Source organism: Dama dama, chromosome 1 (assembly GCF_033118175.1).
Source record: "Dama dama isolate Ldn47 chromosome 1, ASM3311817v1, whole genome shotgun sequence".
Classification (NCBI taxonomy): domain Eukaryota; kingdom Metazoa; phylum Chordata; class Mammalia; order Artiodactyla; family Cervidae; genus Dama; species Dama dama.
Window position 1 is genome coordinate 78508894 of NC_083681.1, and position 25901 is coordinate 78534794.

A 25901-nucleotide genomic window follows, 5' to 3' on the forward strand; every position below is an offset into this window, starting at 1 on the left:
TTTTATTTCAATGAATGTTGTTTATTGAAATTTAATTGACCACATAGAAAATTCTACTTCTTGGTTGGTGAATAAAGAAGTGAGTCTAGTCCTTCCTTGATGTAACGAAAAAGTCTTGAATGTTAAAAATACTAAAAGTAAACAAAAAATGGGGGATTTAGTGACAGTTTGAAGGAAGTTAGTCCAGATATCATAAGATATATATCAATTGCTACATTTCACATTACATATTCACCATAAGTGCAGCATAGACAAAATCATGAAACTGCCTCTTTTTTACTTCTTAAAAGAGGGACTGAGTTTGCTTTTAACACATCTTGTGGAAGAACATGAAGACCGAAATGAAGTGAATGTGCTAACACTAAACGCACACGTGTACACAAACACAAACAGATACTTTAGAGTTTACTCTGAAGACTGACTATCCTAAAAGTCGTTTCATTCTCCTTTTGTACCTACTGTTCTTCACCACTCCTGCATAGCTTACTCTCCTTGACTGCTCTTATGGTCTATTGTGTCCTAACTCATTCCACTGTACTCTAAAATTGATTTCATATTTTGCTTATGTTTCATCTCTTATCAAAGATGGCAAATATTTTTCCTGTTTTTTCTTATACTAATAAATTTATAACACATAGAAATGTGAATGGCACATAGAAGTTATTCTCTAAATATCTAAACTCTTGTGCTTGTTTTCCCCCTTTGCAAACACAAAAAATGAGGTATAAAGTCCTTAACCTAATTTGTAGAAATCACATTGACACTGATCATTACGAAAAGATGCTAAATAGTTTTCTCCACATCTTCTGTAGTGCATATTTTACATCTTTGTTTCTTAAGCTATAAATCAAAGGATTCAACATGGGAATAACAAGAGTGTAGAATATAGACGCCACTTTATCAGTGTCAAAGGAATGACTGGACTTGGGTTTCACATACATAAATGTCAAAGTGCCATAGAACACGGTGACCACTGTCAGGTGGGATCCACAGGTGGAAAAAGCCTTCCGCCTACCTTCCGCAGATTTCATCCTGAGAATAGCTGCAAGGATGAGCAGGTAAGACACAAGAACTATTGTAAGGGTGAAAATCAAATTAAAAGCTGAGAAAATCATTATCATGAGTTCAATCTCATGTGTGTCTGAGCAAAGCAAAGATAACAAGGGGAAATTGTCACAGTAGAAATGATTGATGATATTATAGCCACAGAAGAATGAACTAAAAAGCTTTATGGTGATCAACAGAGACACAAATGTGCTATAGACATAAGGAATTGCCACCAGCACTTTACACACCCTTTGTGACATGATGACTGTGTAGAGCAGAGGGTTACAAATGGCCACATAGCGATCATAAGACATTGTCGCCAGAATAAAAAGTTCATTAATAATGAACATGATGAAGAAACCCATCTGTGTAGCACACAAATAATAGGAGATTTTATTCTGATCCACAACAAAATTTAACAACATTTTGGGTCCTACGGCTGTTGAATAACCGAGATCAGTAAGAGCCAGGTGCCTAAGAAAGAAGTACATGGGTGTCTGTAGCCTGGAGTCCACCTTAGTGAGGATGACCATGCCCAAGTTGCCCACCACGGAGATCACGTAGATGATGAGGAAGAGCCCAAACAGTGGAGCCTGCAGCTCGGGGCAGTCTGTGATTCCCATGAGGATGAATTCACTCAGCACGGTTCTGTTGTGTTCTTCCATTTTATCAAAAAACATATGCTGGATAGAGACCTCAGAATAGTAAATAGTGTTATGTTTTAAATCCTGGTGATTTTTTTAGCATTCAAAGTTAATATAAATATAATAAATTGAATTTTAAATTCTATTAAAATGACTGCCTCCTGGAAGTAAAGCATACATTTATAGAAATGAAAATGGTTACAGAGATAGCAGTACCGTTGGAGAGAGGGCTAAGTTTGTCATTTTCCAATGGGAAAAATGAGTTCCCCAAAGAGCATTCAATAATATCTTGAGACATTTTGATTGTCACCAATGGAGGAAGCGTGCTGCTGGCTTCAAATGATTATAGTCCAGTGAGACTTGTAAATATGATACTGTATTATGGTAGCCCCCAACCAGAAACAATTATGATGCTTCCCTTGTGGCTCAGATGGTAAAGAATCTGCCAGCAATGCAGCAGGCCTGGGTTCAATCCCTGAGTCAGGAAGATCTCCTGGAGAAGGGAATGGCTACCCACTCCAGTATTCTTGTCTGGAGAATTCCATAAACGGAGGAGCCTGGTGGTTAGAGTCCATGGGATCACAAAGGGCCTACCGACAGATACTTTCACTTTTACAGGCTCTCCTGGTAGCTCAGATGATAAACAATCTGCCTGCAATGCAGGAGACCCTGGTTCAATTCCTGGATTGGAAAAATCCCTGGAGAAGGTATAGATGAACCACTCCACTTTTCTTGGGCTTCCCTGGTGGTTCAAATGGTAAAGAATCCGCTTGCAATTCAGGAGACCTGGGTTTGATCCCTGGGTTGGGAAGATTCCTTGGAGAAGGGAACAGCTACCCATTCCAGTATTTTGGCCTGGAGAATTCCATGAACAGAGGATCTTGGCAAGCTACAGTCCATGGGGTTGCAAAGAGTTGGACACAACTGTGCAACTTTCCCTTCACTCAAATGCCAAATGGCTATTTTTGGCAAACATTGACACATGTGTAGTTATATATAGATTGACATAAAAGTAGATAAAGGAAGCAGAAAGGAAAAGTACTGACATAACCTTTATTACTTGACAACTTTTTTTATTATATATTATATGCTCTCAATTCTGTAACTATAAAACTTAATTCGTAAGCTTTCTCAGATGCAAGCATGCTCTCATATGTACAATCGTGTCAGTTGGTTCAGGTGTCTGGCACACATTACAATGCCCCTGCATCCATGCAGCTGTGATTCTTTTGTACTTTACTGTACAGCAGTTTGTACTGTAAGACAGCATCTTTATTTCTATCCCAGGATATCCGGAAGCAAGTGTACAAACAATGGTGATGGGTGCTATAAACCTATTACAGCTCAGTACCAGATAGTCAATTGCATTAGTTGGGGACCTAGGGTAACTTTGCTGATGAAAAGAGAAAGTGTTAGCTCCTCAGTCCTGTCTGACTCTTTGTGACCCCGTGGACTGTGGTCCACAGTCTCCTCTGTTCATGGGATTCTCCAGGCAGGAACACTGGAATGAACTGCCATTCCCTTCTCCAGGGGATCTTCCAGACCCAGGGATCAAACCCCGGTCTCCTGCATTACAGGCAGGTTCTTTACCATCTGAGACACAAGGAACCCTGCAGACAAATCAAACGCGCAAACATGCTCTAGGAAGGAAACCCGTTATTATGTAGAGGATTTACTGTAATTATAATTATACTTGCATAATTACAATCATATAGTATAACATAGTTATGTATGAATTACATACATTTTTAAAATCCTATTTACAATTGTGTGTGGACACATTTAGTAGCCCTTGTATTCAAGCATATTTATGTGAAAGACCTTATGTCTACTGATAGTACAAGATGAAATGATTAATACTCGACTAATATTAGACAGAGGTGTAAATGTAAAGAAATTCTATCAGAACATATTAGACATTTGTTTTCATATAAGGAATTTTCTAAGAAATATACATAGGTTGATATAATCTCTGTTATTCCTATATTTTGGTATATACAAAGGAATAATTTGGCAAGTGTAAATTTTGTGAATACCTTTATATACATCAGCAAAATCAACTGTTTCTTGCAGGGTTGCTGTGAAGACAATCAAAAATAAAATATTTCAAGATATTCATGGTACCTGAAATATCCTCAAAATCAATTACATAGGAATTTTTGTTGTTTGTTTTCAACTTCTTAGTAGAGACAACAGTTTATCATGATTATCATGATGATGAATTGGCTGAATACCTGTGTTCAGGTAACAGGTCCCAGTGTACATCACTGTGACCCAACTCTCTGACCACAAGTGGACCATCACTTCTTTTGAATAATTTATGGACTACCTTACCTCATATATGCAATGTATACTTACCTGAAATTTAGCACATTTCTTCTATGTTTTCAATATAGCTAGTGAGAGGGTAACAGGAAGGAAGGCCAGGGGTCTCCAAATGGACGAAATAGGCTGCAAGTGTCAGACATTTTTCTCTCTTTTAAGTGGCAGGAGGAAAGAAACTATCGATATTTTTTTCCTTCTCTATATGAATTGAAAAGAAGGTTTCTCTTAAAATGTTGTGTTGCCAGGACACCTGGTTTCACCTGAAGCTAACTATTCTCAAACCTTGAGTTAACCGATACATTTTTTCTTATGGAAATGTTTGTCTTAAGCTATGTTAATGTGCCCCAGACTCTGACTTCAAGTTCCCCCAAATGGCTCAGAACCTACTTGACAAACCAGTATGTTATACTCAGGTATTGTTCCCCTAATCTATGTAAACAAAACTATTTGTATGGTAATCTGCCCTTCTATAAGATTCAAGTCAATCATTTTATGGCCTGGGATGAATTACCTGGTGCCATTCTGAGTTTTAAGACATTCCTTTCATTTCTTTAACAGACTGCTAGTGACTATATAACATCCAGCTGAAGACGATGCCTGCCCCCTTCTGATGCCTGTGTCAGAAGCTTCCTCTATCTCCTTTATATCTTAATAAAACTTTATTACACAAAAGCTCTGAGCGATCCTGCCTTTTCTCTGGCCCCGGGTTGAATTCATCTCCTCCGGAGGCCAAGAATCCTGGCGTCTTATCATTCAGCAAGAACCTTTCATCTTAGGGGCTCGTCCGGGATCCTTCAGGACAAGAGGGGAGCTAACAATTCCAGCCTCACTCCTTTGAACTGTGTCCTGAAAAACTGGGATAGATTTGATGCCCAGGACTTAAATAAGACACACCTGGTCTTCCTATGTGATACTGCATGGCCGCGGTACCCACTGGAAGAAGGTGAAAGGTGACCAGTTGGAGGGTCTCTTAAGTATAATACTGTTTTATAATTAGACCAGTTCTGTAGAAAACGAGGGAAAAGTGATCTTAAAAGATAGATTTCTCACTCAGTCTGCTCCAGATATTCGCCGTAAGTTATAAAAATGGGCATATGGATCAAATCTGTCTTTAGGTAATCTGTTACAACTGGCTCAGACAGTCTATTATGGTAGGGAATATGAGGAAAAGAAAGAAAGGCAGAGAAAGACAAAGGAACAGGCAGAAGCCTACTCAATGACTATGAAAACCGTCTTTAAGCAGCCTGAGAGAAATGCCCAGAGAGACCCAGGTGAAAAGGGATGGGCTTGCTATTGCTGTGGAAAGGAGGGGCACCTCAAGCGGGATTGCCCTCAGGCATCTAAGCCGCCCCCAGCTCCTTGTCGGGTCTGCAAAGGACCACACTGGAGGAGAGACTGCCCCCAGAGGCGTAGGTTTCAGGGGTCTGACTCTCAAGACAATCAGAACTGAAGGTGCCCAGGGGTCCCCACACAAGCCCCCGTCCTAATTACACGTGAGGAACCCCGGGTATTGATAACGGTGGGAGGCCAATCCGTCGATTTCCTTTTAGATACTGGGGCAACTTACTCCGTGCTTACTGAAGCCCCTGGCCCACTTTCTTCCCGATCCGCTTCCGTAATGGGACTGTCTGGATGAGCCAAAAGGTATTCTTTCAGTTATTCTCTATCTTGCAACTGGGATTCTGAGCTATTTTCACATGACTTTCTGATCCTGCCAGAATCCCCCTCACCCCTTTTGGGGAGGGATATACTGAGCAAGGTCCATGCCTCCGTTTTCATGAATATGGAGCCCTCCCTTTCTCTCCCTTTAGTTGAACAAAATGTGAATCCTAGAGTATGGGCTGATGGAAAATCCGTGGGTCGAGCACAAAATGCTATTCCTGTGGTTGTCAAGCTCAAAGACCCGCACTTATTTCCACATAAGAAGCAGTATCCACTGAAACCTGAGGCTAGGGAAGGGTTAAAACCCATCATTGAGAATTTAAAGGAGCAGAGACTATTAATTCCCTGTAACAGTCCATGCAACATTCCTGTTTTGGGTATAAAGAAATCAAATGGTAAATGGAGACTAGTCCAAGATTTACAAATAATAAATGAGGCTGTGGTTCCTTTACACCCCGTGGTGCCTAATCCTTATACTCTATTGTCTGAAATTCCTGAACGAGCCAAATATTTTTGAGTAATTGATTTAAAAGATGCCTTCTATTCAGTGCCTTTGGCAGAGAAAAATCAATTTCTATTTGCCTTTGAAGACCCCACGCAGCCAGCTTCTCAGTTAACCTGGACAGTTTTGCCCCAGGGATTTCGTGACAGTCCTCACTTATTTGGATAAAGTTTGTCACTGGATCTACAAAACTTTAATAGCTCTGAAGCGGTAGTGTTACAATATGTAGATGATATTTTGCTCTGTGCTGAGATAGAGGAAGCTTGTTCATGAGCCTCAGAAGATTTCTTAAACTTTCTGGCAGGCTGCGGTTACAAGGCATCAAGAGAGAAGGCTCAGCTTTGTCAACAAGCTGTTAGATATCTGGGCCTAATCATCTCAGAAGGGAATGGGGCCATAGGCCCTGAGAGAATTAAACCTATACTAAACCATCCCCTACCTATGACTTTAAGACAATTGAGAGGATTTTTGGGAATCACAGGCTACTGTCATATTTGGATTCCGTGTTATGGGGAACTTTCCCAGCCTTTATATAAACTTATAATTGAAACTCAGCAGGCCCAAACCAACAAACTGGTTTGGTCTCCACATAATCAAAAGGATTTAAGGTTCTTCAGACTGCTCTCCTGCAAGCTCCCACTTTGAGCTTTCCCACAGGGTCAAAATTTAATTTGTTTGTCACTGAAAGAAAAGGTATGGCCTTGGGAGTTTTGACACAACCAGCAACCTATTGCTTATATAAGCAAAGAATTAGATGTAATTTCATGCAATTTCACTGCCTAAGAGTAATTGAGGTAGCGGCTTTATTAGCACCTGAAGCTTTAAATGGCAGAGAGTGAAGAGGAACTGAAAAGCCTCTTGATGAAAGTGAAAGAGGAGAGTGAAAAAGTTGGCTTAAAGCTCAACATTCAGAAAACTAAGATCATGGCATCTGGTCCCATCACCGCATGGGAAATAGATGGGGAGACAGTGGAAACAGTGTCAGACTTTATTTTGGGGGGCTCCAAAATCACTGTGCATGGTGACTGCAGCCATGAAATTAAAAGACACTTACTCCTTGGAAGGAAAGTTATGATGAACCTAGACAGCATATTGAAGAGTAGAGATATTACTTTGCCAACATAGGTCCATCTGGTCAAGGCTATGGTTTTTCCAGTGGTCATGTATGGATGTGAGAGTTGGACTGTGAAGAAAGCTGAGCGCCGAAAAATTGATGGTTTTGAACTATGGTGTTGGAGAAGACTCTTGAGAGTCCCTTGGACTGCAAGGAGATCCAACCAGTCCTTCCTAAAGGAGATAAGTCCTAGGTGTTCACTGGAAGGATTGATGCTGAAGCTGAAACTCCAATACTTTGGCCACCTCATGCGAAGAGTTGACTCATTGGAAAAGACCCTGATGCTGGCAGGGATTGGGGGCAGGAGGGGAAGGGGATGACAGAGGATGAGATGGCTGGATGGCATCACCGACTCGATGGGCATGAGTTTGAGTAAACTCCAGGAGTTGGTGATGGCCAGGGAAACCTGGCGTGCTGCGATTCATGGGGTTGCAAAGAGTCGGACAGGACTGAGCGACTGAACTGAACTGAACTGAACTGAACTGAAGCTTTAAAAATAATTAATGGATGAAACCTTACTGTACTGACTTCTCATGATGTAAGTGGAATCTTAAATTCTAAGGTTCGTATTTGGGTGACAGACAGTAGACTTCTTAAATATCAGTCATTTTTGTTAAAAGGACCAGCAACTAAGCTTAAAGTTTTTGGAAATTTAAATCCTGCCACTTTCCTTTCTGAGAAGAAAAGTGATACACCTGATCACGATTGTTCCCAATTCCTAACTTTAATCTCTGCAGCTAGGGGAAGGTCTAATGGATACCCCATTAGATAATCTTGACACGGAAATATTTACAGATGGCAGTTCTTTTGTTCGGGATGGAAAGCGTAAAGCAGGTTATGCCATGGTGACTGCTGAACAGGTTTTAGACGCAAAATCTACCCCCCCAGGGAACCAGTGCCCAGTTGGCGGAGCTTGTGGCTCTGGCCCGAGCTCTAGAGTTAAGCAAAGGGCAGCGAGTAAATATCTACACTGATTCTAAGTATGCTTATTTGACTTTGCATGCTCATGCTGCAATACGGAAAGAAAGGAAGTTTAAAACAGCAACAGGAGGACCTATTAAGCACTTCAGAGAGATTGAGAGACTTGTAACTGCTAACCCTAGAGAATTAACTAGTTATGTAACTCAACTCTCAGCTTTTCAACAGGCGTTAACAGAACGCCGGGAGACGACTCCTGACCCAGCCTCTGAATCCAGCAAGCCTCTATTTGAGCCAGGAACCGAGGTCCTCATAAAAATATTGGGGTCTGGGGGCCCATCCCTCGAGCCCCTCTGGGAAGGCCCTTACCAGGATATTCTTTCTTCTCCCACAGCTGTCAAAGTCCCAGGAATTGATTCGTGGGTGCATCACACTCGAGTCAAGAGGTGGCACCCTGACCAGAATTAAGTGATGTCATTTTATGTCTTTACTTTCTGTGCTCTGACTTCGTACTTTTCAGATGGGCCTGATAATCTATGTGCGCCTACTTCTGTTGACTCCAGAAATCCTGAGTCTGCCGTTTGATCCTCAAGACAATGCCTTCCTGTCCTGAGCTCACTCCTATGCTGCATTCCACAACTGGTCTGACTGCAGGGTCTGCGGAGCACTCCCCTCTTCATCAGTGGAAAGCATTCCATGGTGGACATCTCCACTTCAAGAAAAGGACTTTCTCCAAGTCTGCGAATACCTTCGACAACAATCACATGTGATGCCTCTTCTTCGTCTGACGACATCTAACAACCCTAAAATGGACTGGTGTAACACTTTGTACCTTAACTATAGACATAACGTGACTTTTAATTTTGATTATACATTGTCTCGGTTTAATGACTATTTTGCTGCACATAAGACAAATAGGTCTAGATCTGACGGCTTTTTACCTGACGTTTATCAAATATGGGATGAGGTTATATGGTTAACTCCTGAAAAAGGACGTCTAATATCTACTGCCCCTATATGCTGGGAACAAACAGGGTCTTCCCCAAAAGTTAGCCAACAACTTAATTACAATGATTGGAAACAACTGGGATTTTTGCCTCAGGAAATATGTAACGTAATCATTCCCGTGTTTTCCAACCCCAGTTCAGGACCTCCCTTTGTCTGGCCAGGCACTAATTGGGACTGGATATCTCAGTCACGCTGGCTTGCTCCAAATGGGACTTATTGGATATGTGGCTCTTACCTATGGCTTGGCTTCCGCCTGGCTGGATAGGGAGATGCACCCTGGGTCTAGCCTTTACTCACGGCTTTATATTTTCAGAGCTTCCAGAGAAGCCTGCTAATTTACCCCACCTTAAACCTCGGTGGGCGAGGTCTGTATTTCACTGGTGTGATTATTTGGCTGCAGTGTTTGTCCCCTCTTTGGGAACTACAGATGTTATGCTACGAGTGGATGCTTGGACTAATTTTACTCAACAGGCATTACAAGATTCTCAAAAAGCTATTTAGCTCTTAATGCTGAACAAGCACAAATTAGAAAGGTGGTTTTACAAAACAGATTGGCTTTAGATATTCTGACAGCTATGCAAGAAGGAACTTGTGCCATCATTCATACTCAATGCTGCACATAGATACCTGATATGAGCACTAATGTTACTCATTTTACTAAACACATGAACAAGATGATTGGGGCCATGGATACTCCTGAAGCCTCAATCGCCTCACTTTGGGAGATGTTAACTAGTTCCCCATGGTGGAAAACTATCTTAACTACAATAATTCTGATTGTTTTGTTTTTGCTCTTTGCTCCCTGCATCTGTAACTGTGTAACTGGATTTGTTTCTAGTCGCATGAAAGCTTTTAAGTTACAAATGGTTGCTCAAACTCCTGCTATCACTGCAGCTTCTTCTGACTACTATTTGGGGCCCCTGGATCAGACATCCTCACTATGAGGATTAGGAGAATATGTTGCCTCGCCAATTTAGGGACAACACTCCTTGTCAGCTCGGAAGCAGTTATGGAATGAGAACGACGCCCCTTTTCCCTAGGCAACATAATTCTCCTAAAAGAAAAGGGGGGAATGAGAGGGTAGCAGGCAGGAAGGCCAGGGGTCTCCAAATGGAGGAAAGAGGCTGCAAGTGCTGGACATTTTTATCTCTCTTAAGCACAGGAGGAAACAAACTAGCGATATTTTTTCTTCTCTATACAAATTGAAAAGAAGGTTTCTCTTAAAATGCTGTGTTACCATGACACCTGGTTTCACCTGAAGCTAACTATTCTCAAACCTTGAGTTAACCAATACATTTTTTCTTATGGAAATGTTTGTCTTAAGCTATGTTAATGTGCCCCAGACTCTGTCTTCAAGTTCTGCCAAATGGCTTAGAACCTACTTGACAAACCAGGATGTTATACTCAGATATTGTTCCCCTAATCTATGTAAATAAAACTATTTGTATAGCAATCTGCCCTTCTACAAGATTCAAGTCAATTGTCTTACAGCCTGGGATGAATTACCTGGTGCCATTCTGAGTTTTAAGACATTCCTTTCTTTCATTAACAGACTGCGCATGACTGTATAACATCCAGCTGAAGACTAGCAGGGCGTGCTCTCTGCCCGCTTCTGATGCCTCTGTCAGAGGCTTTCTCTATCTCCTTTATACTTTAATGAAACTTTATTACACAAAAGCTCTGAGCGATCCAGCCTTGTCTCTGGCCCCGGATTGAATTCGTCTCTTCTGGAGGCCAAGAATCCTGGCGTCTTATCGTTCAGCAACAACCTTTCACTAGCATATTCCACGTTGTGTGTAACATGTAATATATATTTTGTCAAGAAGGAACCAAAGATATTGTAAGGAAATTGAGCAAATTGAGAGAAAATGATGTCACTGGAATTTGTTTTATATAATGAAATTTTATAAACATTATTTTGGATAAACACATTTTCTACCTTATATAAAAAATAAGTTTTAAATCACTATATTACACAATAGTATACTGGCAAAATAAAATGCATGTATGTGTTAGTTGCTCAGCCATGTCTGACTCTGCAACCCTGTGGACTGGAATCCACCAGGCTTTTCTGTCTGTGGGACTCAAGGCAAGGATCCTGGAGTGGTTTACCATGCCCTTCTCCAGGGTATCTTCCAGACGCAGGGGTCAAACCCAGGCCTCCCACATTGCTGGTAGATTCTCTATTATCTAAGCAACCAGGGTCTACCCTTTCATATATACTCCTTGCTGCCCCATGAACTGTAGCCCATCAGGCTCCTTCGTCATGTAATTTCCTAATTATAAACAAAATAGTGGTGTCAGGAGTTTCTGAATTTTAATAATTCAAAAAAATATTTTATTAAAAAATAAAAATATTTTATAATGTTAAATTATAAATATATTTATAGGAAATAAACACATCTCAAATAAATCTTGTGTACAAGGCTGTGAGCTTCTGATACCATGTCCTTGTGTACATTAATTTCTTATGTCAGAAATACTGAGCTACACTTAATTTTTTTATTTAATGAAAGAAGGCATATATATCTTGTTTAGGTGCAATTTTGAAAGGCTAAGGAATAAATAATTACACTGGCAAGTGCTGATTTTCCTTTAAGATAATTAAGGACTTATTCTTATAATAAGAAAAGCTTATTCTTAACAGCATCAGAATTGTATGAAAAGCATCACATTACTTTTTCACATTTGCTATCTGTGTTGATTATCTGATGATTCGTTTTTGAAATCATGGTCTGTGAAAATTATGTGTTTTCTGTCTGATTCCAGTGGAAACATGCTGTACATTATATCATCACCATAACATTAGGCAGTCAAAGTCCCCTAGGCTCCAAAATTAATTTTCACATCTCAATGCAAGGGGGAAATCCCCATTTTTCTCATCAAAAGATCAGGAAAAAAAATTATGTATTAATTTAAATGTTCATTAAATATACAATTTTTGAGAGGAGACTAAGAAACACTCAGAATCAATAACTAAAGATTTGGAAAGACAATAACCTGAAAATTGACTACTTGCCACTTAATAATTCCATATATATATATATATGTATATATAATTTCTTACTCTTTAGACTGTCTTATCTCTCAGTTTTGTTCTTTCTTATTTGAATTGTTGTGCTGAAAAGGCTTTTAAGAGTCCCTTGGACTGAATGGAAATCAAACCAATCAACCCTAAAGGAAACAAACCCTGAATATTCAATGGAAGGACTGATGCTGAATCTGAAACAACACCTTGGCCACCTGATGCAAAGAGCTGACTCATTGCAAAAGATGCTGATGCTGGGAAAGACTGAAGGCAAAAGAAGAGGGTGGCAGAGTATGAGATAGCTGACTAGTATCACCATCTCAATGGACATGAATGTGAGCAAACTCCAGGAGACAGTTAAGGACAGAGAAGCCTTACATGCTGCAGTCCATGGGATCGCAAACAGTTGGATACAACTTAGCAACTGAAGAACAAATACATATATTGAAGTCTTGATATAAAACATAAATATTACATAAACATTGTGGCACTGATGTTTCAAAGGTTGTCATCAGCACCGGTGAAAATATTTGTACATTAATCTAAATAAAAAGGGGAGCAGTCCTGTTCTTCTTGTGCATTATCAATAACAGGATGCACACAGAAGTCAACCAGAAATCTTGGTATTTTGATATGCTTGGTTATAGAATAAGTGCCCTACAGTGAATTACCAAACTACTTGGATATGGGTAAAATATGATACCACATGAAGTATACTATTTGCTTACCTGTCACAAAAGTTGTGTCTTGATTCCTCCATGTGTTTCAGAATATGCGTAGTGAGAGCAATTTACAGAAACTTTTTCACTCTCTGTGTCTCTCCCTGAGGAGATGCTAAGCAATTTTGTGATTGTCCCTGAGGCATTGGAAACCTTAATGGAAACTAGGGAGTAGATGTGTTTATTACTAGTCCAGAATAATTTGTATTCCCCCAAAATGAGAAAGATTTAGTTGTGTGTTTTTCATTCTATATTTACTCTTAGTTCACGTCCTATTGATTCTGTTTCTCTGGTGTACTCTGATCCCACCAGATAGGGATCAGGTATAATGCATTTTACCTATACAGCAAGCCTGTCAGTATTCCCTTCAATCTGTAATGGTCTCCTCAAGTGGGTGATGCAAAGGGGATCTTTTGTGTCTTGTTGTGTTACATAAAATATGTAAATAAACTAAAAATAATAGTACATTGTGCATGTGTAAAATATTTTCTTTCATATTTCTTTCATCTTATTTTTTAATACAGGGGATTCTTCTTTTAATTGGTGTGCTGTGCTTAGTCACTTCAGATATGCAGATGACACCACCCTTATGGCAGAAAGTAAAGAGGAACTAAAGAGCCTCTTGATGAAAGCAAGAGAGGAGAGTGAAAAAGTTGGCTTAAAACTTAGCATTCAGAAAACTAAGGTCATGACATCTGGTCCCATCACTTCATGGCAAATAGATGGGGAAACAATGGAAACAGTGAGAGACTTTCTTTATTGGGGCTCTAAAATCACTGCAGATGGTGACTTCAGTCATTAAATTAAAAGACACTTGCTCCTTGGAAGAAAAGTTATGATCAACCTAGACAGCTTATTAAAAAGCAGAGACATTCCTCTGCTGACAAATGTCCATCTAGTTAAAGCTACGGTTTTTCCATTAGTCATGTATGTATGTGAGAGTTGGACTATAAAGAAAGCTGAGCGCTGAAGAATTGATGCTTTTGAACTGTGGTGTTGGAGAAGTCTCTTGAGAGTCCCTTGAACTGCAAGGAGATCCAACCAATCCATCCTAAAGGAAACCAGTCCTGAATATTCATTGGAAAGACTGATGCTGAAAACTCCAATAGTTTGGCCCCCTGATGCGAAGAACTAACTCATTTGAAAGACCCTGATTCTGGGAAAGATTGAAAGCAGGAGGAAAAGGGGATGAAGAGGATGAGATGGATGGATGGCATCACGGATTCAATGCATATGAGTTTGAGTAAACCCAGGAGTTGCCGATGGACAGGGAGGCCTTGCTTGCTGCAGTGCATGGGGTCGCAAAGAGATGGAGATGACTGAACAACTGCTCTGAACTGTATCTATAGAATATCTGCTGAAACTTCATGGACTTTGCAGTAAATCTATAGATCACTTTAGAGAGAACTAGGAGTTTTAACACATTTAGTCTTCCAAGTCTAAACTAAATATGTTTAACATCTCATTTTGATCATCTTTCATTTTGCTAATCACTATAATGGGTGAATTTAATTCTGATGATCATTATATCTACTACTGTGGGCAGGAATCCCTTAGAAAAAATGGAGTAGCCATCATGGTCAACAAAAGTGTCCGAAATGCAGTACTTAGATGCAATCTCAAAAATGACAGAATGATCTCTGTTCGTTTCCAAGGCAAACCATTCAATATCATGGTAATCCAAACCTATGCCCCAACCAGTAACACTGAAAAAGGTGAAGTTGAATGGTTCTATGAAGACATACAAGAGCTTTTAGAACTAACACCCCAAAAATATGTCATTTTCATTATAGGGGACTGGAATGCAAAGGTCGGAAGTCAAGAAACACCTGGAGTAAAGTTGGCCGTGGAGTATGGAATGAAGCAGGGCAAAGGCTAATAGAGTTTTGCCAAGAGAACACACTGGTCATAACAAACACCCTCTTCCAATGAGGAGAGAAGACTCTACACATGGACATCACCAGATGGCCAACACCAAAATCAGACTGATTATATTCTTTGCAGCCAAAGATGGAGAAGCTCTATACAGTCAGCAAAAACAAGACCAGGAGCTGACTGTGGCTCAGATCATGAACTCATTATTGCCAAATTCAGACTTAAACTGAAGAGAGTAGATATAACCACTAGACCATTTAGGTATGACCTAAATCAAATCCCTTATGACTATACATTGGAAGTGAGAAATAGATTTAAGGGATTAGATCTGACAGACAGAATGCCTGATGAACTATGGACAGAGGTTCGTGACACTGTACAGGAGACAGGGATCAAGACCATCCCCATGGAAAAGAAATGCAAGGCATAAAGGTTGTCTGAGGAGGCCTTACAAATAGCTGTGAAAAGAAGAGAAGAGAAAAGCAAAGGAGAAAAGGAAAGATATTCTGATTTGAAAGCAGAGTTCCAAAGAATAGCCAGGAGAGATAAGAAAGACGTCCTCAGTGATCAATGCAAAGAAGAGGAAAACAACAGAATGGGAAAGACTAGAGATCTCTTCGAGAAAATTAGAGATACCAAAGGAACATTTCATGCAAAGATGGGCTCAATAAAAGACAGAAATGGTATGGACCTAACAGAAGCAGAAGAAGAGGTGGCATGAATACACAGAAGTGTACAAAAAAGATCTTCACGACCCAGACAATCACAGTGGTGTGATCACTCACCTAGAGCCAGACATCCTGGAACGTGAAGCCAAGTGGGTCTTAGAAACCATCACTATGAACAAAGCTAAGTGGATGTGATGGAATTCCAGTTGAGCTATTTCAAATCCTGAAAGATGATGCTGTGAAAGTGCTGCACTCAATATGCCAGCAAATTTGGAAAACTCAGCAGTGGCCACAAGACTGGAAAAGGTCAGTTTTCATTCCGATGCCTGAGAAAGACAATGCCAAAAAATGCTCAAACTACCGCACAATTGCACTCATCTCACACACTAGTAAAATAATACTCAAAATTCTCCTAGCCAGGCTTCAGCAATACATGAACTGTGAACTTCCAGATATTCAAACTGGCTTTAGAAAAGGCAGAGGAACCAGAAATCAAATTGCCAACATCCGCTGGATCATCGAAAAAGCAAGAGAGTTCCAGAGAAACATCTATTTCTGCTTTATTGACTATGCCAAAGCTTCTGACTGTGTGGATCACAATAAACTTTGGAAAATACTGAAAGAAATGGGAATACTAGACCACCTGGCCTGCCTCTTGAGGAAACTGTATGCAGGTCAGGAAGCAAGAGTTAGAACTGGACATGGAACAACAGACTGTTTCCAAATAGGAAAAGGAGTACATCAAGGCTGTATATGGTCACCCTGCTTATTTAACTTATATGCAAAGTACATCATGAGAAACGCTGGGCTGGAAGAAGCACAAGCTGGAATCAAGATTGCCGGGAGAAATATCAATAACCTCAGATATGCAGATGACACCACCCTTATGGCAGAAAGTAAAGAGGAACTAAAAAGCCTCTTGATGAAAGTGAAAGAAGAGAGCGAAAAAGTTGGCTTAAAGCTTAACGTTCAGAAAACTAAGATCATGGCATCTGGTCCCATCACTTCTTGGGGAATAGATGGGGAGACAGTGGAAACAGTGGCAGACTTTATATTTTTGGGCTCCAAAATCATTGCAGATGGTGATTGCAGCCATGAAATTAAAAGACGCTTAGTCTTTGGAAGGAAAGTTATGACCAACCTAGATAGCATATTAAAAAGCAGAGACATTACTTTGCCAACCAAGCTCTGTCTGGTCAAGGCTATGGTTTTTCCAGTGGTCATGTATGGATGTGAGAGTTGGCCTGTGAAGAAAGCTGAGCACCAAAAAATTGATGCTTTTGAACTGTGGTGTGGAGAAGACTCCTGAGAGTCCCTTGGACTGCCAGGAGACCCAGCCAGTTCATCCTAAGGGAAATCAGTCCTGGGTGTTTATTGGAAGGACTGATGTTGAAGCTGAAACTCCAATCCTTTGGCCACCTGATGAGAAGAGTTGACTCATTGGAAAAGACCCTGATGCTGCTAAAGATAGGGGACAGGAGGAGAAGGGGACGACAGAGGATGAGATGGCTGGATGTCATCACTGACTCGCTGGACTTGGGTTTGAGTAAATTCCGGGAGTTGGTGATGGACAGGGAGGCCTGGCGTGCTCCGATTCATGGGGTCGCAAAGCGTCAGAGATGGTTGAGTGACTGAACTGAACTGAAGTGAACTGATTTTGTACTTTTCAGTATACAGAACTTCTTAATTTTTTTCTTAGATTCACAAAAGTATTTCACTACACTTGGGTGATTTCCATATTTTCTTAGTTTTTACCTAAGTATTTCATTGTACTTGAGGTGAATTAAGTGGTATGTGTGTAAACATTTTTTAATATTAAATGTATGATACTTTTCAGGGATAAGCTAGTCACTGATGTATTATTATTTATATATTTTGCTAGATTAAATTTGTTAAATTTTTGTTTAGAATATTTGAATATCTATTAAGATTTTTTAAATTTTTTCCCTTAATACCTTTGCCTGCTTTTCATACCATTGGAAAGCTTTGCTGAAAAAGTTGGAAAATGCAATATTTTTTGTTTTCTGAAAGAAAAGAAGAAAATCAGTTACCTCTTTTCCTTCAATATCAAGCAGAACACCCTAGTCATTGCACATGAACCTGGTTTGGGATTTGAGGGAGTTATTTTTAATATAAATTTCTATTTGAGATAATCTTTTTCTGCAATTTGTTGTAAAGTGTTTCTTAGTGTACATAAATAAATACATACATACATTTATATATATGTTTAAATTACAGCTCATATTTCTGAATTAAAACTCAGATTGCTGTTTCAAATACAATAGTTCTCTTGTTAAATCTCATTTTTATTTATTATTTTAATATTGTAGTGATCTTTTAAAATCAATTTTGTATTATGTATTATATATTATTGATGTTCAAAATAGTCTAATTATTCATTCATGCACCAACTCCTGTTTTTTCAAGTATCCATATATTCTATTAAAAACTGGAAAACTTCCTTAAATAAATTGTGTGTGTGCTATGTCTCTTGTTCGAGTCTTTGCCACCTGTGGACCGCAGCCCGCCAGGCTCCTCTGTCCACGGGGTTTTCCAGGCAAGAATACAAAAGCGGTTTGCCATGCCCACCTCCAGGGGATCTTCCTGACTCAGGGATTGAACCCGTGTCTCTAACCTGCATTGATCGGTGGGTTCTTTACCGTTAGCACTACCTGGGAAGCCCAAATAAAGTATTCATTCATACAATAATGAAATAGAGAGTAATTTATAGGATGAATAAAATAGAAACATCTGTGAATCTGAATATATTTTTTGCCCTTTTGTACATCATTTCAAGGGGACTATCATGTGAAGCACACTAAGATTGATTTTAGAAAACGTATACAGCATTATGTTTACTCATGATTTTTTTCAATTCCTTATATTAGAAACTTCTCTTTATCATAAAAGTTGCAATTATTTGCTAAAGATATTTTGGGAAGAACATAAAAGCAAATTTATTAAATTAAGCATATTAGTAATCTCAGCAGCCATAAATAGCTAAAATTAACATTTCTCAGGATCACTAACATAATTTTCTAGGAAGATAGTTTATGTTTATAAATACATATTTCTTAGCTATATTATTTTTCATAATTAAAAAATCAACTATAAAAGCTTATTAGTAATATTTACTTTTACATGATAATATAATATAATTTTAATCCAAATGAATTTTGTTTATTCAAATTCATTTGACTTGATGAAAAAATTTTAATAGTTTTAAAAAAAAATTTAATATTTATTTACTTTTGGCTATCCTGGTTGTTTGTTGCTGCATGCAGGCTTTCCGTAGTTGCAGCAGGTGGGGCCTTCTGCTTTTGTGAAGCACAGGCTCTAGGTATGCTGGCTTCAGCAGTTGTGGCAAAAGGGCTTATTTCATCCAGAGTATAAGGGACCTTCCACGACCAGGGATTGAACCTGTGTCCCTAGCATTGGCAGGCAGGTTCTTAGTCACTGGACCATCAGAGAAGGCCTGATCACATGCAAAACTTTAGTCCTTGACAGTAGCTGAAGAAAAGAATCTAGATTCTCTCTGATGTAAATAAAGCACCATTAATGTTAAAAAATACTACAAGTAAACAGAAACATGGAGGAATTTATGGTAGTTTATAGTTAGTCCAGATATCATAGCATGTACATCAATTGTTACCTGTCACACTATACTTTCACTAGAAATGCAGCATAGACCAAGTCATGGGAGGGCCGCTGTTTATTTCTCAGAAGAGGAACCATCAAATCAATGCAGTGAGATCATGCATCCTTATCACATCTAATACACACTCAGTCAAATCCGAGGAAGCAGCAGCATGAAAGGGAAGCAGCAAATAATTTATCATACAGTGGGCCTCTTATACAAATATAGTTTGCATATGACCCTCATATGGTCAATTTGCAAAATGACCCTTAAACAAAAATTATTTAAAATCATTTTTGTCTTTAAGAAATCGGTCTTAACTGACATATTCACAAGTGTAGACAAAAAGACTGAATAAGACAAAAACAGATACTGTGCTGATCTTCTGAGCTGCTGAAATGCCATGATGGTTGAGTGAATAGGTTCTGTAGAACTCATATGTGATAATAATAGAACTGAGGAGAAAAAAACAGGACCCTGAGATCCCCGTGTGGAAGGAAGGTGTTTGAGCAAATTCACATGACTGTTGAGTTTGAGTCATCCCACTCCAAGGAGCTTGCTTGAAACCACAAATAAGTTTGCTATTAACATGAACCATGAAAATGTATGAACGATAAATCACAACAAATGTTAATAAACAAAACCCCACACACGTACACAAGCAAAGGTAAATAAGTAAAACAGAAAGGAAAAGAAATAATATACACTTTAGCTTCTTTATGGGTGGGGACATTTAGAAGCCCTCACTTTAAAACATACTTATGTGAAAGACTTTATGTCTACTGAATGCACAGGATGAAATGATGAATACACTTGCCTAATACTGGAAAGAGATCTGAAGTTAAAGAAATTAAAGAAATTCTATCAGATCATGTTAAACATAATTGGCTTTCATAACAGGAAACATTTTGAGAAGTGTGCATAGGTGGTATAATCTGTTATATGTGCATTTTTGGTACATACAAAGCATTACTTTGGCAAATATAAACGACCTTAATCTCTATGCATGCGTGCCTGCTCAGTCACTTGAGTTCTGTCTGACTCTTCCCGACCCCACGCGTCTTGGCTCACCAACCATCTCTGTCCACAGGGCTATCCAAGCAGGAATCCTGGAGTGGGTTGCCATGCCCTCCTCCAGGGGATTGAACGCTTGTCTCTTGCAGTGCAGGTGGAGTTTTTACCACTGAGCCATTGGTGAAGCCCCTAATCTCTTTATATCCATCAGTGAAATCAACTATTTCTTGCAAGTTTGTTGGGAAGATAATCAATAATGAAATCTTTCAGTATATTCATGGAACCTGGAAATGTCTTCATATGTCAGCTAAATTAGATTTTCCTGTTATTTATTCTTCATTTCTTAATACAGACAGCAAGTTACCTAAAACAGATTACTTTTACACATGTACATGCAAATTCTTTTAGGGTGACTAAATTTTTTTCAGGGGTATGATGATGAATAGATACCATGTTTCCAGGTAAGAGTCCTCCGGGCCCCCACCATGACCCAACTTGATGCCTACAAGGGGCGTAGAATCAGTGTTATATTGCAAATCATCAAACAATCTGGATATTGATAAAATACGGCACCACACAAAATATACTATGTTTACTTGTAATGAAAACTCTGTCTTGGCTTTCTCATGTGCTTCATAAAATACATATTGTGAATAATTTATGAATTATTTTCTGCCCTTTGAGACTCTCCTTAAGGAGATACCAAGCAATTTCTTGATCATCCCTGAAGCATTTGAAATCTTAACAGAAACAAGGGAGGAGATGTGGCTATTAGTAGTCTTGAGCAATTTGTGTTTCCCAATAGCCTGGTCAGATTTATTTGTGTGCATTTCATTTTCCTTTTCCTCATACTTGAATTTCATTTTCCTTTTCCTCATACTTGCTGCTGCTAAGTCGCGTCAGTTGTGTCCAACTCTGTGCGACCCCATAGACAGCAGCCCATACTTAGGTTCATATTAATTCTGTTCCTATGCTTCACCCTAATACAATCTCATAAGGATTTGGATTAAGATATATTTTATCCATAGTACAAGCCCTTCGGTGTTCCTGTAGCTCTGCAGTGATCTCCTTAAGTGGATGACATAATGGAGATGTATTAAATCATTGCCTTATTTAAAATGTTTAAATACATTAAACATAATAATATGATGTGTCTAGATAAGATAGTGTTTCCTTTTTTTCTTTTCTTTTTAAAACTCTAGGGAGAGGAATTAGCTACTTCTATTTTACATTCTCATTCCATACTGCATCATCATCATTTTATTACAGAATTGTCTTTCATTTGCTTTGTTTTCATTACATTTCAATGTAATAAAACATTCAATTCAACATTTTCACTATCACATGCAATACCCATTCTCATTTTTCTCTCTCAATTCACAGATTCTACTGTGCTTCACTTAAGCCTTGCATGATCAGTATGTTTTGCAATATTGCCATGTTTTGTGCACATATGTTTTACTATGTCTACATATTATTGAGCAGTAAAATTGCATTTTTGAATATAATTTGCTAATTATTTGTCATATACCATGATGTGACTTTTTTTTCTTCTTAATTCATTACAGTAAAAAATACATGGAGAAAGTCATGGATCTTTTCTTTATTAACACATATGTTGTTTTTCCTTATCCTCAGCTATCATGAATACTACTACAACATATAGGCCAATAAAAAGCCTCGTGTTTGACATGTTATTATGTTGTGAACAAATTCCACATGATACACACATCACATATCTGCCTCTGTGAGTGTTCCTGTGTAGACAGAGATAGAGACAGGACTTTTGAGTTTTTATGCCAGGCTGATTTGAGAGTCCATACCACAGATCATGGGAGAAGTGCTTGCATTTTTCAAATGCCTAATTTTTAACAAAATATCACAGGACATCACAAAGAAACACACAAAAAGATCACAAAGAAACAAGGAAAATAGATCAATTCAAACAAACATAACTCTCCAATATATAAACAAACTGAGGACATAAACAGTGGTAGAAAGTAATTTAAAAAGAATAAAATCAAAAACTCAAAAGCTGAAAACACAACAATTGAATTAAGATTTTACTGCCTGGTTTCACCAAGAGATTAGAACAATCAGAAGTTAATAATCAGGGAATTAAACTCAAGTCATTTTAAAGTATTGAGTATGAGGAGTAAATAATAATAATACTAATAGTAATAATAATAAGTGAACAGAGACTAAGGGACTTAAAAGAAACCACTAAAAAAGTTTATTTACAGAAATAATGGGCAAGAATTTCCCCAATTTGAAGAAAGTCTGATACAAAAGTACAAACGCAAGAAACTCACACATATAAGTGGGGTAAAAAATTTCAGAGCTTAAACAGAAACATATTATGATCAAGATGTGGTAATTAAGTCATTTGGCTCAGAGGTTAAAGCGTCTGCCTGGAAAGCGGGAGACTGGGGTTCAATCCCTGAGTTTGGAAGAACCCCTGGAGAAGGAAATGGCAACCCACTCCAGCACTCTTGCTCGGAGAATCCCATGGAGGGAGGCGCCTCATAGGCTACAGTCCATGGGGTCGCAAATAGTCGGACACGACTGAGCGACTTCATTTTCTTTCTTGCTTTCTTTCTTTCCTTTTCTGTACCTACTATTCTTCCTTACCCCCACAGAGCATGCGCACAGTCCTTGATTTCTCTTACGGTCTATTCTACTGTCCTCTAAAATATACTTAATTTTTATGCTTACATTTCATCACTTCTCAGAGATGGAAAAGGGTTTTGCCTTTTTCTTTTAGCCAATGTGTTTATACCACTTAGGAGTATGACTGTCAAATAGAATACTCTAAATTCATGATGATCTTTTATGTATTTGCTTTTCTCTCTGAATGCACCCACAGCAAGGTGGAAAGTACCTAACCTAATCTGCAGGAATGACATGGACAGTGACTTTTAAAAAAGTTTTGCAAAGATATTGCAAAGTTTTTTCCATGTCCTTTGTAGTGCATATTTTACATCTTTATTTCTTAAACTATAGATCAAGGGATTTAACATGGGAATAACAAGGGTGTAAAATATGGAAGCAACTTTATCAGTGTCAAAGGAATGACTGGACTCTGGTTGCACATACATAAATATTAAAGTCCCATAGAACACGGTGACCACTGTGAGGTGGGATCCACAGGTAGAAAGAGCCTTGTGCCTGCCTTCAGCAGAGCTCATCCTGACAATAGCTGCAAGGATGAGCAGGTAAGACACAAGAACTATTAGAAGAGAGAAAATCAAATTAAATCCTGATAAGACCAAGATAATTAATTCAATTTCATGTGTGTTTGAACAGAGCAGGGATAATATGGGGAGACTGTCACAGTAGAAATGACTGATGACATTATAGCCGCAGAAGGATGAATTAAAAATGTTTACAGTGACTAGAAGAGAAATGAATGTGCTATAGAGGTAGGGGATTGCCACCAGCACCCGGCACACCCTTTGTGACATGATGATCGTGTACAGCAGGGGGTGACAGACGGCCACATAGCGGTCATAGGACATTGCGGCCAGAATAAAAAGTTCACTAATCATGAACACAATGAAGAGAGCCAGCTGCGTGGCACACGTATAATAGGAGATTGTATTTTGATCCACAACAAAATTCATCAACATTTTGGGTCCTACAGCTGTGGAATAACCCAGATCAGTAAGAGCCAGGTGCCTGAGAAAGAAGTACATGGGTGTCTGCAGCCTGGGGTCCACCTTAGTGAGAATGACCATGCCCAAGTTGCCCACCACGGAGGTCACGTAGATGATGAGGAAGAGCCCAAACAGTGGAGCCTGCAGCTCAGGGCGGTCTGTGATTCCCGTGAGGGTGAATTCACTCAGCACTGTTTCATTCTCTGTTTCCATTTTATCAGAAAACCTACTTTAATAGAGACATTGTATAGTCAATGATATCATTAATGAAATATAGTGATTGCTTTTAGTTTACATACATGAAATAAATACATCTAAATTATATTTTAAACACAAAGAAGGACTTCTGTGTCCTTTAAATAAAACATACAAATAGAAATAGAAATAAAAAAGAGAGATAAATATACATCTGGAGAAAGAGAGAGACCTGTAGTTTTTCACTGGTGAAGATTAACCCCCCCAAAGAACATGTAACAATATTTTGAGGCCATTTGGTTGTAAGCATTGGAGGTAGTTAGAAACCAGTGAGACTGGTATTTACCCTAATATATTAGGGCTGCCGCCAAAACAACAAGGGGGCTTCTCCATGGCTTAGTGAGTAAAGAATCTGCTTGCAATGCAAGAGACTCAGGAGACATGCGTACAATCCCTGGGTTGGAAGATACCCTGGAGGAGGAAATGGCAATCCATTCCAGTATTCTTGCCAAGAAAATTCAGTGGATACAATCTGTGGGGTCACAAAATGTTGGACATAGCAATAAGGAATTATACAGACCAAAATGCCAAAGGGCCAAGAATGACCAGCAGTGGTATATGTGTGCATATAGATATCGATTGATATAAATATAGATGAGGGAAACGTATCTAAAAAAATTTTATAAATTTTAGGTGCTATTTTATAGGTGAAGGCAATCTTTTCTGTCATCTTTTGTGTAATGACCGTCACACCACTGCTTTCACAAAATTAAAGCCACATAATACTACATAGTATACATGCTAAACTTTACCTCATAAAAAATGAAGCCCAGATTGCAATATGCATGGAAACATTTAGAAGCCCTTACATTAAAATAGGTTTATCTGAAGCCCTTAAGTCTACAGGGGGTGCAAGATGATAAAATTAATACATTTGACCAATATTGAACAAAGGTGTAAACATAAGGAAATTCTAACATATGATACCACACTGTTTTGTTTTGTCTTTATTCTTTTTTTTTTTTCCCCCACAGGAAAACATTCCATATAACATACATGGGTTGATATAATCTCTGCTATAGCTATACTTTTGTATATGCAAATGAGTACCCTGGCAAATATGGTAGGTTATTTCAATCTCTTTCTTGCCAGGTTGTGGGAAGATATGTGAGATTTAAACATTTAATTGCATTGATGTTATCTGAAAATACCGTTCAAATATCTAATACATAGAATTTTTGTGTGCATTTGTTTTTAATTTCTTAGTGGAAAGAGCATGCTACCTGACTTGGATTCTCCTTACACACGCACGTATAAATTCTTTTGTGCGACTTCCTTCTTGGCTGTATGATGGTGAACAGACTGAGTGCTATGTTACCCAGGAAACAGCCCTCAATGTCCCCACTGCCCCCATGGCTGCAACTGGGACCATCCGTGAGCTCTTGCTCAAGTTTTTTAACCTTCTACATAACTTAAAATATGTAATATATATTTTCTTAAAATGTAACATTTTTCCTCCTCCCCAACTGCATTTTCATTAAAACTGACATATATTGAATTGTTTGTAACACGGATGGTATATTTAGCCAGGGAGAAACCAAGGTCACAATGAGGAAATTGAGCCACTGGAGAGACTGTGATGTAACTAAAATTTGTTTTAGATAACGAAGTTTCATAAATACTTCCTTTGGATAAAAGGATTCTCTATAGAAAAAGAAAAGTTTTAAAATTATTATATATTACACAATATCATACTGAAAAAAAATTTTAAAAAAGGATATACAAGCATACATCTATATCATCTATCTATATATATTTATATGTATCATATATTTCCAGAATATTATTTTGCCTGATTTCACATTAAGGCTTCAAATATCCTCCATACA

General features: G+C 38.6%; 2 protein-coding genes across 2 annotated transcripts; both read right to left on the bottom strand.

Annotated features, from left to right (window-relative positions):
• Window positions 1–770: 770 nt before the first annotated feature.
• LOC133056143 (olfactory receptor 8K3-like) lies at window positions 771–1712 on the bottom strand. Its single transcript, XM_061141248.1, has one exon. The coding sequence runs from the start codon at window positions 1710–1712 to the stop codon at window positions 771–773; it is 942 nt and encodes a 313-aa protein (XP_060997231.1).
• Window positions 1713–17637: 15925 nt separating this feature from the next.
• LOC133068396 (olfactory receptor 8K3-like) lies at window positions 17638–24030 on the bottom strand. The gene is made up of 2 exons (XM_061159663.1): window positions 23129–24030; window positions 17638–17671 (listed from the first exon to the last, which is right to left on the bottom strand). The coding sequence occupies exons 1-2, from the start codon at window positions 24028–24030 to the stop codon at window positions 17638–17640; spliced, it is 936 nt and encodes a 311-aa protein (XP_061015646.1).
• Between the last annotated feature and the right edge of the window lie 1871 nt (window positions 24031–25901).

Coding starts and splice junctions, on each gene's coding strand:
- LOC133056143 (XM_061141248.1), bottom strand. CDS start 1,712: ATGGAAGAACACAACAGAACCGTGCTGAGTGAATTCATCCTCATGGGA.
- LOC133068396 (XM_061159663.1), bottom strand. CDS start 24,030: ATGGAAACAGAGAATGAAACAGTGCTGAGTGAATTCACCCTCACGGGA. Junction 17,672..23,128: donor AAAGATGTAAAATATGCACT/ACAAAGGACATG, acceptor CAACAAATTGCA/GAAAAAGATTATCTCAAATA.